Genomic DNA, 17,222 nt, shown 5'->3' on the forward strand with positions numbered 1-17,222 from the left:
TACAAATAAAGTGGAGCAGATTACTTCTTTCCAAACACTTTGCAAAAACCAGATAGCAGCTAGGACTCTAAAATGCATGTCCATTTGATGTCTCAGAGAACTATGCTGACTTCAGCCAGCTGTGTAACACGTGTAGTTGAAGTCTAGTTATGTACTTGCAAACTGACAATATGGCTTATATGCCTGATATATCTGAGACAGGTTCCCATTGTGATTTATGGATTTGTCTTGCCTTTGGAGACGCTAGTCTTGATAAGCTGAAATGTCTGCCTTTGACAGGCAAGCCTTTGTCCATCTAGTTTTATCAGAGTTCCTTTAAGTCTACTGTCAGTAAATAATTGGGCAATATTTTTGTATTGTCTATTATCAAGCCCAACTCTCTGAACCAGTCAAGGACAGCATTTAGGGCTGTGGAACCATCTTGATGAGACCAACCTCTACTAAGCCAATCATCTAGATACAGATTGCCACGAATGCCTTGTCTCTGTACTACTACATGCATGCATTTTATGAAGACTCTGTGTGCTGCTCAGAGAGAAACTGGAGGAACTGATTAATAGTTGGGCCCTAATGGAAAATAAAAACACTGAGCCAGATGGGTCGCAATATAGAAGTGTGCATCTTCCAAAGTGAGAGTCACAAATTATCTTGAGCCTGTAAAAATGCATGATGAAGTAAGTGTTGCCATCCTGAATCTGAAGTGGCATACAGATGTGAGGGCAAAACAAATATGCCTCCTTTTTCTTCAGAATAAGAAAACATCATCAGTAGAAACCTCTTTTTCTGAATTCCAGAGAGATCTTCTCTGGAACTTCTAGGCAAAGCAAGGCAGCTGCATTGCCTTTCAATTGTTTTATGTGCAAATAATTCCTGAAGGCAGACAGAAAAACAAGGTGGGTATGAGACTGGGTACACAGAAGAAATAACTTCTAGTGCTCACTTATCAATGTCTCTTCCAGGCCAAGCCTGGGAAATCAGGGATACACAGTACCAAAAATAGAGGATTCAGGGATGGTTCTGGTCTCTTTTGGTTGATGCCCAACTTTCTGTTAAACATGTTGCATTGGTGATGGTGTAGGATAGTTGTTGGACAAAGAAGTGGTTGGCTTCCTTTGAGAGAAACTGGGTTTCTTTCTTAGAAGATAATTGATAGGTTGTTGTTGACTAGTGAGTGGCCATTCTTTGTCTGAAAGACTGCCATCTTAAGGCCATGATACAGATAGAAACCTGGTAACCTCTGTGGCTTTTAACAAGCTTACATTTGAAGTGTTCCAAATTCCAGTCTGATGTGAAGCACATAAAATGTGGAATGCTTTAGACCACAGACAAACATGCAACCACCTACTGTGCCCCTCTCTCATCAGAGTGCTTATAAAATCACTGCAATAGCATGCAGAAGTGTGCTACACAGCCAGGGGATGCAACAGGGGTTGCTCTTCCTACGGCTCCCCTGCCCCCATAGGAGATGGGGGCAGAGCAAGGTGGACAGCCAATGTCTCCCAGATAACTAATCCTGATGGTGGCCTAGCCTACAACAGAAGGTTAAAAAGAAAGGTCTGGGTAGAATACAGCTGGAAGGTTGAGAAGCACCTTGAGAAAGAGCAACTGAGGGGAATAGTCCACACTGTAGACAGCCACTGTGTGAGAGTTACCCAAACAGAGGAGGTGGGCAGGGCAAGGAAACAAAACTATGAGAGATTCTTTAACAAAAATGGAGACAGAAAAGGATTTTCTCAGGGAATGAATCTTAACTAGAACTAACTGCCCTACAAGTCAACACCTAGAAGAACCAAGCAGACACAATGTGGCTCCATCTCACTGTTCAGAAATTCTGACCTTGCATGCATAAGATGCATACTCCATCTGGAATGGGGTCAACACAGACAATACTGAAAGTTCAGCAAACACACTCTGACCCCGGACCACAGTGAAGAGGACTCAGCACTTGCATTTGCCAGATTCCTCACAAATGCAAATTCCTTTGGTCCTGGTGGGGACACTGTTGTGTGTTGAGGTATCTGAAGGCTTTTCATAGCACCTCTGGTCACTTTCTCCTTCTCTTCCCCAAATCTACCTGGGCATTTCTATCTAGCCTTTATAAGAAAGCAGGAAATTGGGACTGACAAGATGGCAGATGTAGGACAATGCTGCAAAGAGGAAGGAATGGGACTGCATCTTCCTGCTGACTCCTCTTAGGAAATGAGTTTGATGTGTAGAAGGAGTGAACAAGCAATGCAAGAACAATCAGATTAGTCACAATCTCAGTGCTGCCAGGCAAAACTATATGTATTCCCAGGCCCAGAAAATTAGTTCTTTTAGCATAAAGTCTTATGTTTAGAAAAGTCTTTGTCATTAGCTCTGAGCTCAGGCTGTGTGAACAGGTTAGGAAAACCTCAGTAAATTTAATGAAGGAAACAAGTGCCAACAGGCTCAGCCCTGAGTAAATAGCCCTGACAGTCAGGGACCATGGGCTAAGCTACAGATTAGTCAGTGCAGCGGTGTCAGAGGGCATGCTGCTACTCAGTATCACTTGCTCAGCTCTCCCACACAGTCCAGCCAGCTTACAACTGGGACATGCAGCTGGAATTTGAATGTCAATCTATGGCAAATGAAAGAAAGAGAGGGAGACCAAGAGTACAGAAACTTCCTTCCTGGCACCTTTTGAAGGGCACAGCGTGGTCCAGTGGTTTGATCCAGGGCCCATGGAAAAGACTTGGCCTTTAGTCCTGACTAACATTTGGTAACTTTGGGCAAGTTGCTTGGGGCCAGATTCGTATCTACTTATTAGGCACCTAAGTGTACGTGGGTGGGTCATCCTCCTCTTTGCTTTTTCTGGTGACTTATTTTAAGGCTAAGATGATGGTGTGTTACACAAGTGCCTTAATGTTTTCTCTAGGACTCAAACAAGGTGGAATTGGATCATATTTAGTCCCCAAAGTCTACTTGTGCGTGGAGTAAGACCTGCCCCCAAAGTCTCTATGCTTCACTTTTTCTCTGTATAAGATGATGCTTCCAGAGGCATGTTTCCTTCAGAGGAGCTGTTACTTGCTTTGCTGGGGACTGTATTCCTATGTATTGAGCGGCTTTAGACACACCCTGAGTGCTCAGTCTTGGGAAGGGCTAAGAAGTGTCAACTGAGGGGACTCAGCACCTTGCTCCCTGGCACATGATGCAGTGCTGTACAAATGTGCTGGAACAAGCTGAAAGCAGTATACCCACATTAGCACAAGACTCCACCTGAGTAGGCCATACTGAGTGCTTACCCACTACACAAGTTTTGTACAGCCTTTTGTTTTCAAATGTCGCAACACCCCTAAATGCAGACACTTAGATCAGAGGTTCCATTGTTTTCGAGTTGAGCACCCCAGGTCTTCAGTCCCCAATTAGCTAGATTCTCCATCTTGGTGGAAACTGAGAAAGAACACAGCCGAGACACTTGCTTTCTCAGCTCTGCATGTACACATAGCCCTGTAGGGCCTGGCCTGCTATTGGCCTGATCTTAGGGGACAGGGAGGACTTTCACAGAAAACCCCCATCACTGCAAGATGATTGGAAGTCACAAGTCCAGAACACATGAAGCCCAGCAAGCTGTTTTAACCGTGCTAGGCATCTACTATGGAAACCTGGCTCTGCATTCTGTGTCCAAGAACAAAACTGGATACTTTCAAAAAACACTTGGATGCCTATCTTTCTGGGATCATTTGACCTCTGCTGACTTCCTGCCCCTTGGGCAGGGGGCTGGACCTGATGATCTTGCAAGGTCCATTCCAGCCCTAATGTCTATGAAATCTATGAAAACCTGGGAGATTGTCTGGTCTGCCCACCACTTAAAGCATCCTCTAATCCCAAGTCAGCCCTACCAGCATCACCACCCTTGAGCCAACCTTCCCAAAACTGACCTGCAGCTTGTACTCTTTGCGGTTGAGGATGACAGCTGTGATTTGCTGGTCCATGAAGATGAGGATGATGACTAAAATGGCGGGAACTGCTGACACCAGGCACATCCACCAGGGGTTCACTCCAAAAGGATATACAACCCAGCCTCGCTGTGGGTTGGTGGGCTTTGCAGAGAATAAGAAGAGTTACATAATATATCACAGGGCTAGGATACAGTCTCAGCTGTATACAGCAGTCAGAAAAGAAGCCTGACATGTGGGATGGGTTGATCCTTCTAGCCCACCTCAACTGCTCTCTTTTCTGTGCAGTCCTGAATCTGATTAGGTCCTGTTCATTTCAAAGGTGCTATTAGAACAGAGGTCTGAATGCTGCATACACCTTGTGTCCTTATTGCAATACTTTACTAAGGGATTTGAAAAGCAGAAAGAGGGTCTTGTGTACCAGCTGCCCAGAGAATCCTTACTCTGTGCATGTCCTAGTTCTGCTATGGGGGCAGAACTGAAACCCACATTCTACTTGCAAATGTCCTGAGGGCTAACATTTGAGCAGAGCAGATCCCATGGGTGCCACTCTCCATAGGACAGTGTACCTTGCCCCCTTTGAATTCTGAAGCTTGCAATAGAGGCAGGGCACTCTGAGCAACAAGGTCAGGAGCTTAATGAAGTGCAAACTGCTGAGTGCAGGCTGCTCCTACATGAATTCAAAGGTGTGTTTAAATTGGCTTAAGTGGTACTTTTGTATTGATAGCACTGGGATTTGGCATATGGCTAGTGCCATTTGCACAACTGAAATGCTTGCCTGCCTTATCTAAGGCTGTCTTAAGTGACCTGGTATACTGTTCTGCATTTGCTAAATAGCAAAAAACTTTTTGAGCAACATCTGATTGTTGTGGGTTAGCCAATCAGACTATGGCATGAAACTTACTGGCCTCCAGCAATAGCTGCTGCATGATGCTTCATAGTACAGTGAGTTCCTCACTCTCCCCACATGTGCAGTGCAGTACATGGGGAAAAAAAGGCATCCAGACGAAATAGAATGGTGACTGCTGTTCTACATACTAGGGACGGCAGGAATCAGACTCCGTGAAATGGGCACTTGTGAACTGCCCACTTGTACTCGCTCAGGCTCTAAACCAATTAACCAATGAGATATTTTTTGTATGGCAAGGATCTATTGGGTATAAATTCTGAGAGATGAGGTGAGACTATTTCTGTGAAGCTACAGAATACCTGAACCCGTGACATGGTAGGGAGTCTGTGCCATGGTTTCACCTTGTTGCTGACCTCAGGGATTGAAAATTTATGAGTAAGGCCCATAAAGATCAGGAGATTGACTTAAACATTGCAAGCTTTTGTTTAGAAAGCAGTAAAGGCAGAGCTCACTTTCTCTGCTCTCTGGGTTTTGAACATCTAGGCTGCATCTGAGTCATGTTTTCAAACTATTTTTTGCAATTATAAGGGCCAAGAATGTTTCTTGTTAAATGAAAGCTCTGCATGATTCCAGGAGCTGATGTTTTGGGAAAAACTGCTTATTTTTGTATGAGCCATAATATAATTGCAAGAGCTGGCAATTCTGGATTGATGGTAGGCTCTGTGGCTCTAGCTTTCAGATTCTTGTGCAGTGTCTCTTTGCATGCCTGTGTACTGTCTGTTTAGACACGTGATCATGTAAAAAGAGATTTATATGTGTGCCTTCCAAACTGGGCATATCCAAAGGCCAGTGGTCCAGTAGTTAGAAGAGGGATCTATGGAATCAACCCCTGGACTCCATCCTGAGCCCTTCCATTGGCTTGATGTTTATTATTGCAATGCTTTCTTGGCACCACAGCTGAAGCTTCTCTACCACGGCGATAAGTGAGCCCCTCCTACCCCTCCAGGGTGCTGCATGCTGCTTAATATAATAAATGCCCTTCAAGATCTATGGAGGGAAGGTCCAAGTTATGAATTACTGAACGCACATTAATACACAAAGAGTTGCAGCCAAAGCAAGTCGCAACACCACCCTGCTCTAGCCAGAGTGCTTGGTGCTGCCCCTTTCAGTCCTGACATCTCCCCTGCATTTGCCAAGTGACACTCTGCCTCCAGCTTGGAGGCTAGGCAGGCATCTACCTCATTACACTGAAGCACAATCCACCAGGCACAGAGCACTGGGGAATAAGATGGAGACTGTTTGCTAGCTTTGGAGTCCCTGCTAATCCATTTCCACACCCAGGCCTGGGGTAGGAAGCCCAAGCCCAGACTTGAGTTGTGTCTCCTGCTTTGCTGCATGTTGTGGCATCATTTGAATGATTACATGACTGTTTAGTTAGCGCCCAGTTGCTAAGTTGATGTTATTTATAGACCATGGGACTGGCTGGAGCTTCACGCCTACTTATTTGCAAGGACAGCTCCAGTAGAAACCTGCTCTGCAGAGTACAGGGTGTCAAGTTAAGGGTCCGAAAATCTCAGATCGGCAAGTGGAAAATCCCAGTGCTATTTGCACTGGTTCTCTGTAGATCCCTCCTGGCCCTGCACTGCTGAAAGGGAAAAGGGAAGGAGTTTGCTTGAAAAACACATGAGCAGATTTATCCTAGGTGCCAGCTCAGAGGAGTCAGTAGAGTCACACTAGGGTGGGAAGTGGCCCAGTACAGGAACCCAATTCTCCCTGTTCCATAGCAAGGTCTTCACTTGTTCTGAATTTGTTCTGTACACCCACCATTTCTCAGGACTTGAGCATAATGCTACGGAATGTGCCACTGATTGTCTGACAGCCACACACGTGCTAGTATGTATGCAGGGCTGGGGAAGAGGAGCTGGCTTACTGTCTCACACAGACCATTTCTGAAAGGAGGTACTATTTAACACATCTTGGGGGAGTGGAGAAGTGATCTTTAGGAAAGGTGCCAATAAGCTGGTCAGGAGACAGTTATAGTTATACTGGGCATTTCCAGTGGGGAAGTGACCAACTATTATAGAGGCCAGCAAGGGGAGTCAATTTTATGTGAGGGCTATTTGGGGTCCTGTGATAGGGTTCTCCATCCAGCTGGGAGTAGGGGGGTGATCATGTCACAAAGCCATCAATGGAGTTATCAGATGCTGTGCACTTTCTGGACAGTTTCAGCAGGAACAGAACTAACCAGACCATGGAAACAGAGCTTGTGTCTCACTCCAGGGCAGGGTTGAGGAAACTGAGGAAATATTACCTTGTCACTGCTTGTGCTGTTCTGATGCTTAGTGAAGACTTCAGTCTCCAAGATGAACATTCTGCCTCCTACTCCTGAGATGCTCAAGTTGAGCTGCCTGTGAATGAGTTCACTCAGTGCTCCTCCGGGAAAGATACTCTCTCTCCAGAAGAAGATTTTGTATCAATTCCTTGTTTCTCTCTTTTCTTCATGGCCTCCACAATGGGTTAAACAATTCTGGAGGAGGTTTATGACCTTAGAACCTGGGATGCCTGTCTCCCCCTTGGGAAAGGCGGATCTTATGGTAGTTACACCCACAGTGGGCAGGGAACCCCTCTGAAGTGGCTCTCTGGCAGGTGAGTTCAGGCAAAGGCCTCCCTGTCTCTAAAGCTCCTCTTTATGATCAGAGCTGCCTGATTCCCAGGCTGTTTGCAGATAAGTCCTGACAAGCCTTCAAGTCCTGATGGCAAGTTGGCTCCATCTACAATGCAGACAACTTCTTCATTTAGGCACCAGCTACAGTGGTCAGCTTGCTGAACAGATTAAAGGGTTGTTTGTTCTTTTTCAGGATGGGGGAAGAGACCAAGGGGAGAGGTCAGAAGAATGGCAGGCCTTTACAACAGCTCTTATTCCAGGACCCCTCCAAATTATGGAGAAAAGGGCAGGGCCCCAGACTGACACAGAGATGAACACTATGAGGCCCCCTCCTTAAAATGGAAAGATTAGGTGATGAGAAGTCGGTCATCCCAGGATAACATACACTTTGCACTGAAAATATCCCAACTGAAAATGTCTCAGGATTATGTTAGCTGCTGAATGACTCCTGCCACGTTGTGTGGACAGCATGTTGGGTGCCTTATTGGTCATGTCCTTGTACATCCTCAGCAACAGAGCCTTAGACAGTGATTCAGCTATATCCCCTCCAGCCATGGCACCTACTGAGCAAGAGTGTTTCCAACAGAAACAGGGGATCTCAGATCTTGTCCACTTGAGGGATGAGGCAGAAACTTAATGGGAGCTCAAGGCTGCATCTAGTTTGCATGAACAGGTTTCACCCCAGAATTAAATATGAAAATGAGCCTTGTCTCCAAGGTCTCAGCAGAAAGTCCAAGGGAAAAGCTACATCAAGATCCGATAGGCATTTCTCACTGCATAGGCTTTTTCCCCACTCTCAGCCATTATCACTACACAAGTTAATCTTCCAGCACTCCTTCTCCCACCCCCAAATCCCTAGACATCCCCTTCCACTCTAGCAATCCTTCTCATGTACCCTCTCTACCTTCTGCAGCCCCACTATGCTTTCAGTTCTTACCTTGAACTCAATGGGGACAATGAGCTTGGGAGTCTCTAATCCAAGACAAGCATCGATTCCACAGAAGATGAGAATGGCCAGGATGATGGAGAAGTCACTCACCAGCTTCCTCAGCTAATAGATCAAAGAAAGAAGTTGGGGGAGTTAGCAGAAATGGCCCATGACTGACATATACAGAGCTGGTAGTTGGTCAGTAGGGGCTTTAGAAGTAGTTAGCTGCTGTGCATTCAGGGAACAGAAGGAGAACTGTGTGTACAACCCAGATATGCTGATGTTCTTCCCTGAGAACACATTGCACTGAAAAGCAGTCATACAATGAAGCCATGACAATATCCTTCCTCTTTCCCATACTCTAAGCCTCTTCCTGTAGTGTTGCATCTTATAGACTGACTAAATCAGAGATGCATAAGTTTTCATAAACAACAGCTTGCTTCATTAAATGCTATGAAGGGACTGCCATCCATAGCATCAGATTAAGTAAGCTGTTGCTTACAAAAGCTTATACATCTCTAACTCAGTTAGTTTATAATGTGCAACTCTATTCTGCCTTCTGCCTGACTTCACACTAACCACTTCTATTCCTGCAGTGCAGGGGCTGGCAACATCTGGCCTGTGTCAGACTGGAGCCAGGATGTTCCAGCCCAGGGCTCTGGAAGGTTGCCAGCCACTGTGTGTAATGGAGAGAACTTGGGATAAAGTAAAAGAGCATTTTGAGTGCCCCCTATCAGCAGTACTTGCACTGCATGTAGAATGCTCAATGCTAAACATGCTTAGAATCACAGAATCAAATGACTGGAAGGGACCAGTATGATCATCAAGTCTGGTCCCCTAGCATGGGCAGGAAGTATTGGACTTAGATGAGCTCAGCAAGGCGCCTGTCCAGCCTTGTCTTGAACACCTCCAAGGAGGGCGACTACACCACCTCTGCTAGGAGTGTGTTCCAGATTCTGGTGACCCTTACAGAGAAGAAGTTTTTTCTTATATCCAACCTGAATTTACCCTCTATTAGTTTATGTCCATTGGCCTTCGTCCTCCCTTGAGGTGCCCTCCTGAATAGTTGCTCTACTAGCTCTTGATGCTCCCCCTGAGGTACCTGTAGGCAGCTATCAAATCACCCCTCAGCTTTCCCTTCCTCAGGCTGAACAGGCCCAGTTCCTGGAGCCTCTCCTCATAGGGCCTACCCTCCATGTCCTTAATCAAATGGGTGGCATTTCTTTGCACCCTTTTGAGCTTATCCATGTCCTTCTTGAAGTGTGGTGCCCAGAACTGGGCATAGTGCTCTAGCTGAGGCCTCACCAACACTGAATAGAGAGGCAACAGTACCTCTCTAGATCTGTCGGCCACACAGTAGCTGATGTACGCCAGAGTTTTATTGGACCTTTTGGCAGCCTCATCACACCGTTGGGTCATTCATCTTCCAGTCAATCATGACCCCCAGGTCTCATTCAGCTGTTGTGCCAGCCAGTAGGCCACCACCCATTGTATAGTTGTGGTGAGAATTCTTCCTACCCACGGGAAGGACCTTGCACTTCTCCCTGATAAACCTCATCTGATTTCATTCCGCTCATAAATCCAGTCTGTCAAGGTCCTCCTGGATCTCTGCCCTATCTTCTGGTGTGCCTGGATTTCCCCACAGCTTGGTATCATCTGCAAACTTAATCACTGTGCTTTCTACCCCTTCATCCAAATCGTTATTGAATATATTGAATAGCATGGGTCTAAGCACCAATCCCTGGGGGACCCCACTGGAGACGGCTCTCCAGGATGAGGCCATCCCATCAATCACCACTCTCTGAGAGCAGCCTCTGAGCCAGTTGTCCACCCACCTTACTGTAGATTGGTCCAGCCCAGTACTCTCCAGTTTGTTAGAGAGAATCCCATGGGATACAGAGTCAAAGGTTTACTGAAGTCTAAGTAGATGATGCCAACCTCATGCCCCTTCTCCAGATGGTTAGTGACCTGGTCATAGAAGGACACATGGTTCATCAGGCATGATCTTCCTTCGACAAAGGCATGCTGGTTGCTGTTTAGCACCCCATCTGTTACCAGCTTGTAGTTGATGGTCTCCTTAACCAACTTTTCAAAGATTTTACGCAGGACCAAGATCAGACTGACTGGCGTGTAGTTTGTGGGGTCATCCCTCTTCCCTTTCTTAAAGATGGGCATCACAGTGGCCCTCTTCCAGTCATCAGGGACCACTCCTGAGTTCCATGACTCTTCAAATATCTTGGCTGATGGCACTACTGTAAGTTTGGTCATTCTTTCAGGATTCTTGGGTGCAGGTCATCTGGTCCAGCAGACTTGAAGATGTCCAAGCATTGTAAAAGATCCTTCACCTGTTCTGGGCTGATTTTGTGTAGGTTGTTACCTTCCCCTTGTTTCCTGGGGCTCTGGTCAGAGCAGCCCCCGTTGGGTTTCAGAAGTACCGACGCAAAGTTTGTATTTAGGAGTTCTGCCTTTTCATGTGTGTCAACTGTGGGCTGCCCCTGGGTATCCAGTAGAGGTCTCACAGTGGAGCCTGATTTTTTCTTGCTCCCTGTGTATCTGTAGAAGGACTTTTTGTTGTCCTTTATACCTGTTGCCAGTTTGATCTCCAGTCCTGCCTTAGCTTTCCGTGTCTTGTATCTGTAGGCCCTGGTGATACAGGCGTATTCCTCCCTTGTTGCTGAGCTGTTCCTCCATTGCATATATACTTCTTTTTTTCTTTTTCAGTAGCTCCCTAATATTGCTGGTGAGCCAAGCAGGTCTCCTGGCTCTCTTCCCACTTTTTGGAGAGCATAGAAAAAAGTATGGTGGATGGTAAGCACTGACCCTGCAATCTCTGCCGCTATAACAGATAATCCTTTAAAAATCAGGATAGCCCACTGATCACAACTACTGACTTCTACATAAGAGTTAATATTTCTGCTGGTGAGTGAAACAGTAAAGCCACATCGTGTGAGCCACGGTGAGCTCAGGTATACTTGTTTCTTGTCTTGTGAGTGCTGGAAAGGGAAGGGGTTTTCTGAACGTTGTTCATCATGTGTTGGGTGCCATTCAGAGCTGGGTCTAAACTCTATTCTTAGTGCTGCCATTCATTTGCACTGTGGCCTAGGCCATAACATGTATGCTTATCATTCAGAAGTGGCCACTACTTTTAGGTTCCTCAGTTGTTGAGAGTCCACCTTGATCCCCCTAAATGCATTCCCCTGAACTCCCAAAGGGAGCAAGCCCATTTGAAAATATGGCCATATACCTGCTCTGTGCCTCAGTTTCCTCAAGGTAAAGTGGGACTAAAGATGCTTCCCCTCCTTATAACTACTCTAAATTCTGTCAGGGAGAGGCACTATGTATGTATTTAATGGCATTTTAGATACACATTTCCAGGAGAGAGCACAACTTGCCATGGGTTTCCCAACAACCTCTGCCATCCATGGGACATCAGACTTCGCTGGATTGAATAGCTGTAAAATGTTATAATATTTTAAGCAATATTCCTGTTTTCAGGGATATTTCTTGGGCTTTCAGAGCCAGGTCTGCATATACAGCACCTGCTGGAGCTCTGTGAGGGCTTTCTATCTACACAAGGCCATCATCATAGGATCATAGGAAAGTAGGTCTGGAAAGGACATTGTAAGGATCATGTACAAAGCTCAGACAGGAGAGGCAGCTAAACTTCCTCCTAAAGCTGCAGAAACTGTCAGTGCATGGGGAGGGAAGAGGAATACTCACAGCTGTGGGGAAATAGCGGCTCAATTTAAAGCGCTTGAGGGTCATGGAGCAGAGGAACGTCCCCAGGAACAAGACAAAGGACATAAATGTGATGTCAGGCACATAGTTACAACTGGTGCCCACCAGGTGGCCCCCTAGTTGCAAACATTCCTTCTTCGTCAGCTGGGACCTGTTTGCAGGCTCCAGACCCCAGTACTGTGGAGAAACAGAGAAATATTTCAGGCAAAGAGGAAAGCCTGCTCGTTCAAGAACAGCATCCCTCTGCCCAGAGCAGATGGATCAGAGGCACCAGAGTGAAACACTGTCAGATTACCATAGGTAGGCATGCTGCAGCCCTGAGCAAAGGATGGGGCAGATTGTCCAGAGCTTGGAAGAGTGATCGCTCTAGAGCGGGGTGGGGAGGAAAGCGTCACTGGAACTGCCTAGTGCTGGTAACAGAGGCTGCTAACACTGGATGCTTGCCTGTTTGTGTTCCTGGTGGTCCATCCCACACTCAGCACACTGACCCACACCATTACAGAAGTGGGCTATGGCAGAACTAGTACGGGCCTTGCTCAGCCATGGGCTGAACTGATGGTACCATGTGGACACATGCCCACATGAAAGGCTCAAAGGGGTCACAGACACATCAGGGATGAACACCTGCCAGTGCCAGGTGTCTCTTTGAGCTGGAAGCTGCCAAGACACAGCTCTGAAAGGACCACCCCTCCTGCTGCAGGAAAGGAACTTTGTGGCATTGGTACCAGTATCCTCGAAGCCCAGACTCAGAGATAGGATGCAGGTCATAAATCCTGTGGATGCTCCTAAGCGGGGCAGGGCCATCCATAAGTACAGCAGTTGGTTTCCTCAGGTCAAAGGCCTGGTTTCACCTCTACCACTTTGATGGCTGATCAGTGAGACTTCCTGCTCCTTGGAGGGATACAGAGACCCTGGCTCTGTCCCAGGAGCACAGAGAGCTCCTGCTCCAGTCATCACCGCAGAGCATGCACACTTCTAGACCTTTGTTTTCCCTTAACAGCAGAAGAGAATGGTCCTCACCTCCCCAAGGCTGTCAGGGTCTGGAAGCAGTGTCTTATTCAATATGGAGGAGTTGCCTGTAAGAGAAAAACATGCATGTACTCCTGTCCTCCTTCCCAAACACTGGGATGTGACATCCCAGGATGTCACATTGCTGTGTGGTTCCAATTAGTAGCATAAGCTCCCAGAGCTTTCTCCCAGGATGCAGTAGCATACAGAAAGCAGGGTGAACAGGGCTCCCACCCTGGGTGCTGCCTTGCCACACAAAGACTCCTGGTGAGGGGAATTTTGGTGGTGCTCCCCATCCCTCCCCCACTTTGTAGCAGTGGAGGAAATCCTGTGCTGCCCTGCCCCGGGCCACACTAAACACCGCATCTGCAGGGAGGGGAGCACCATTCCATGTGCCCCACTCCCCACCTCCCGATACACTGCTTGATGCAGTGCCAGGAAGAGGTGATGCAAAGACTCCCAGCCAGCTGAGTCTGGTGTTGGCTTCTAGAAGTCAAAGCCTTATGTTCTGATCTAAGGGGTTTAACTGAGACTCGTCCTCTGGGGACACTGGTAGGCCTGTACTTCCCAAATCATGCTCTGATACATTTGTCACCTCCTGAGAGAGAACATGGTGCTGCCTCCTCCCCCTAATTTGGGGTTGGGAGCACTGTTGTGTGTATGTTTACCCAACACTATCCATTATCTGTAGCTTTCAGGTTTGCCAAGTTTGTGACAATGGAAAGTGTCTGGTTCATGCTTTTTGATTTTGGAAGAGTAAGAATGGTCGAGATGTTCCTGAGAATGAACTGAGGAGAGAAATACATGGTTTGCCAACATTAAAGGTTACCTTTTAGTAGCTTAATTGAGATGCTCCAGTGCCTCCCTGCCTGGGAATAGGGACATGGGATGTGGCAGGTGGATAATGCTGGTGTCAGGGATGTCCCCATCCAAATTTGGCCAAGTTACAAATATCTGAAAAATGGCCCTTTGCATAAGTTAAGCAAGGGTTTGTTGGAAGCTGCCTGCTAAACTCTGCACAGATTATGTCTGTCCTGGGTGTGCTCCATCCTCTACAGCCCATGTGTGCTGAGCACACTGCTCCCACAGGGTGACTGAACATGCTCTGTCCTGAGACAGCAGGACTTCCCTTGCAGTTCCTGCTCCTACCTGTTAGGAGTTGCTGTGGCAGTAAGCACCAGAACTGACAGCAAAGAGATCCTCTCTCCTGTGTTCCCAGTAAAGTGACCCAATTTAATTTTCTGGAACAGCCCTACATTTTGGGCCTGTCTCAGTGCCCCAAGGACACCTGGGAATGGGAATCCAGGAAGCATGCTATTGAGAGGCCGTAGCACACCAGCCTGGCACTGTCTGATGTTGGCTAAACTGCATCTAGCTTGGTAGGCAGCTATGGGCTGCATTCATGGGGTGCTGTTCCTTGGGGGTCAGAGTTAGTTGCCTGATGGTTGGTCTCTCTAATTTTCAGTGATCCTGCCGCTAGCATGGAGACAAAGGAGGAAGATGCCTGACTTGACTACAGAGGGGTGAAAAGGAGAGAGAGGAGCAGAGGAGGGATGGGGCAAGAGACAAAACAGAGGAGAAAGAGAGGTGTACGTGGTGAAGAACAGAGATGAAGCAGCACCTGGGCTGAGCACTCTTCCAAATGCTAATGCTAATGTTCTGTGACAGACAGGAGTGTGGAAATGACTCTTCCACACTGCCTTCCAGCAAAGGAGTAGCATCAAGTGGAGGCAGTCAAACACTGCCTCTCTTTGATGTGGGAAACAAGCAGAGTATCCCAGCTCTGCATTGGGAAGGCAGCCCTTCAGCACAAAACTGGTGTGCCATCTGGGCAAGAGATGAAGCCTCTTTCTGGAGGGGACCCAACAACTCAGCCTGGTGGGATCTGGGTGCATAGTCTCATGTCCATCGAGACAACCAGGGCTACACAGGGAGTGAGAGGAGAAGGAAAATTAAGCACCAAAAAGAAGAGATTTAACAGGCAACATAGGGGGAAAGAAGAGGAACCCAGAAAAGTTGCTGGAGTGAGATGAGGCCTTGTGCACCAAACAGGAATGTGCATGTAGCATGAGTCAGGGAGCAAACAGGGAACTGTGACAATTATCCCATTGCTGAGAGCAGCAAGGATGGTGCCAGTTCCAAGAGCATTTGGGATTATCCTGGCACTGGGAATGTGGGTTCTGTGATTTGCTCCAATTGCGCCTCAGGGAGATGATTGGGGAGGTGTATCTGGGAGTTTGGACAGAGGGCTGATGCAGGAGCAGGAGACCCCTGGGTATGCTAGATTATGGTTTGAGGGGGTCAACAGACCAAGTTGAGGCCTTGGTTGAATCTGCTAGAGTTGTGCTGAACCCCTACATCTTCCAGCCATACTGGACAATTCTCCTTTCCTCCCTTCAAAAAGGAATTAAATTAAGGCCCCTGCCAGTGTACGAGAGAGTTTTATTCTCCCCCTGCAGAACTGTTAGCTGGTGACCTGTGAGCAAGGAGGAGCTGGACCCTAAGAAAGCTATTAAATAGAACATAAGCGATGTTATCCTCTGACATCCCAAATCCAATGATAGTTGATGCCAGAGAAGGTATGACAGGGGAAGGCTCATTTTAGACATGTCCTGTTCATATGCTGTCCTTCTAAAACACTTACTACTTCCCCCTTCAGAGACAGACTACTGGGCTAGATAGACCATTGTTTTGACCCAGGGTCAGTGCTGGATTATGATATGCTGAGGCCTTAAACTATGTCTAGTTTAAGAGGCCCCATATGATAAAAATAATCCACAAAAATGGATTTTCATGACATTTTAAAATGAATTATTTCTGCACAAATTTATGAACTCAATATGAATGATAACTGTGGAGCCATATCTATGTATATTGTTTTCATATTAGAATGAAAATATCCAGTCTTTTTTCTTATTTAGAGGCCCCCCCATATTGTGAGACCCTAAACTATAGCTTAAGTGGCTTAAACCTAAATCCAGCACTGCCCAGGGCGGCACTTCCTATATTCTTATGAAAAGTCAAAGTGATGAGAGATGGTAGAAAGCTGCCAGGCAGAGTGAACAAGAGAACCCATTCTCCAAAGTGGCACCCAGTGGCTACAGAACACCATTTGCTGTGGTCAGGACAGAAGAGCCAAGCATTTCCACAAGGCTTCCCTGTGAATTAGTTTGTCTTGACTTTGGGGAGGCTAGTTCTTCACAAACATGCAAGAGCCCATTTCATGAACTCATACTTCATAACAAATTAGACAAGACTCAGGATGGGGCTGGAGATGATGAGATGTAGAAAAGCAAATTGCAAGAAGCAATGTAAAGATCTCTGTGATCCTCTATAAAAATAGTAGAAATATTGGGTGGAGTATCCAGACACTGTCTGTGCTTGTGCTCTGCTGAGACCGGTGGCTGGACAATCAAAGAACTTTGAGTGCCTTGGTGCAATCTGCACAAATCTGCACACTATGCTTATTGTGCAAGAGGAGATAAATGCCCCAAAGGGATTGTGAAGCTCTGTCATCACCGTGCAATTAGGAGGATGACTCTTTAATGTTATGGTCCTAGATTACATTAAAAGCCTATTCAGAAACACATTAGATTGTTTTCTACTTTTTTTCTCATTGTGCCCCCTATGGGCAGAGTTAAAGTGTTTGGTTGCCTTAGCTGTTGTTTTTTTAATACATTTAGATTTCTCTGATGTACAGCTTGAAAGCCAAATTTACTGGGTTCATAGATTTCATAGACATTAGGGGCTGGAAGGGACCTCATGAGATCATTTGGTCCAGTCCCCCCACCATAGACAGGAAGTCAGCTGGGATCAAGAGACCCCAGCAAGAAATAAATCCAGCTGTTTTTGAAGGAGTCCAGAGTAGGTGCTTGCACCACCTCTGGGGGGGGGGAGTAGTCTAAATTGGCCTTCCTGGAGTTAAAATCAGCCTTCCTGGTGTATAGATCCTGGGTATAAAACAATTACAACATCCCAGAAACGTTTTTGCTGTGAAGTTACTGATACCTGTTCTTGGACTTCGTTCTGTTTTAATGTTGCCTTTTGCCTGGGAACTAAATTATATACTAAAAAATATACCTGGAGTAACTCAGGTCTATGTAATGTGGCTTTTTA

At 46.6% G+C, this 17,222-nt stretch overlaps 1 protein-coding gene across 3 annotated transcripts in view; it reads right to left on the reverse strand.

Annotated features, from left to right (window-relative positions):
* SLC4A9 (solute carrier family 4 member 9) overlaps positions 1 to 17,222 on the reverse strand; it is an 80,388-nt gene that overhangs the window by 26,122 nt on the left and 37,044 nt on the right. For all 3 annotated transcript variants that reach the window (XR_002090098.2, XM_019487110.2, XM_019487109.2), the window contains exons 12-15: positions 13,119 to 13,174; positions 12,081 to 12,275; positions 8,370 to 8,483; positions 3,900 to 4,061 (exon numbers count right to left, since the gene is read on the reverse strand). Coding sequence is in view for 2 of the 3 variants with exons in the window: in XM_019487110.2 (XP_019342655.1) it covers positions 3,900 to 4,061; positions 8,370 to 8,483; positions 12,081 to 12,275; positions 13,119 to 13,174 (527 nt within the window). In the remaining variant the exon portion in view is untranslated. The remainder of the gene's footprint in view (positions 1 to 3,899; positions 4,062 to 8,369; positions 8,484 to 12,080; positions 12,276 to 13,118; positions 13,175 to 17,222) is intronic.

Source organism: Alligator mississippiensis, chromosome 9 (assembly GCF_030867095.1).
Source record: "Alligator mississippiensis isolate rAllMis1 chromosome 9, rAllMis1, whole genome shotgun sequence".
Taxonomy (NCBI): Eukaryota; Metazoa; Chordata; order Crocodylia; family Alligatoridae; genus Alligator; species Alligator mississippiensis.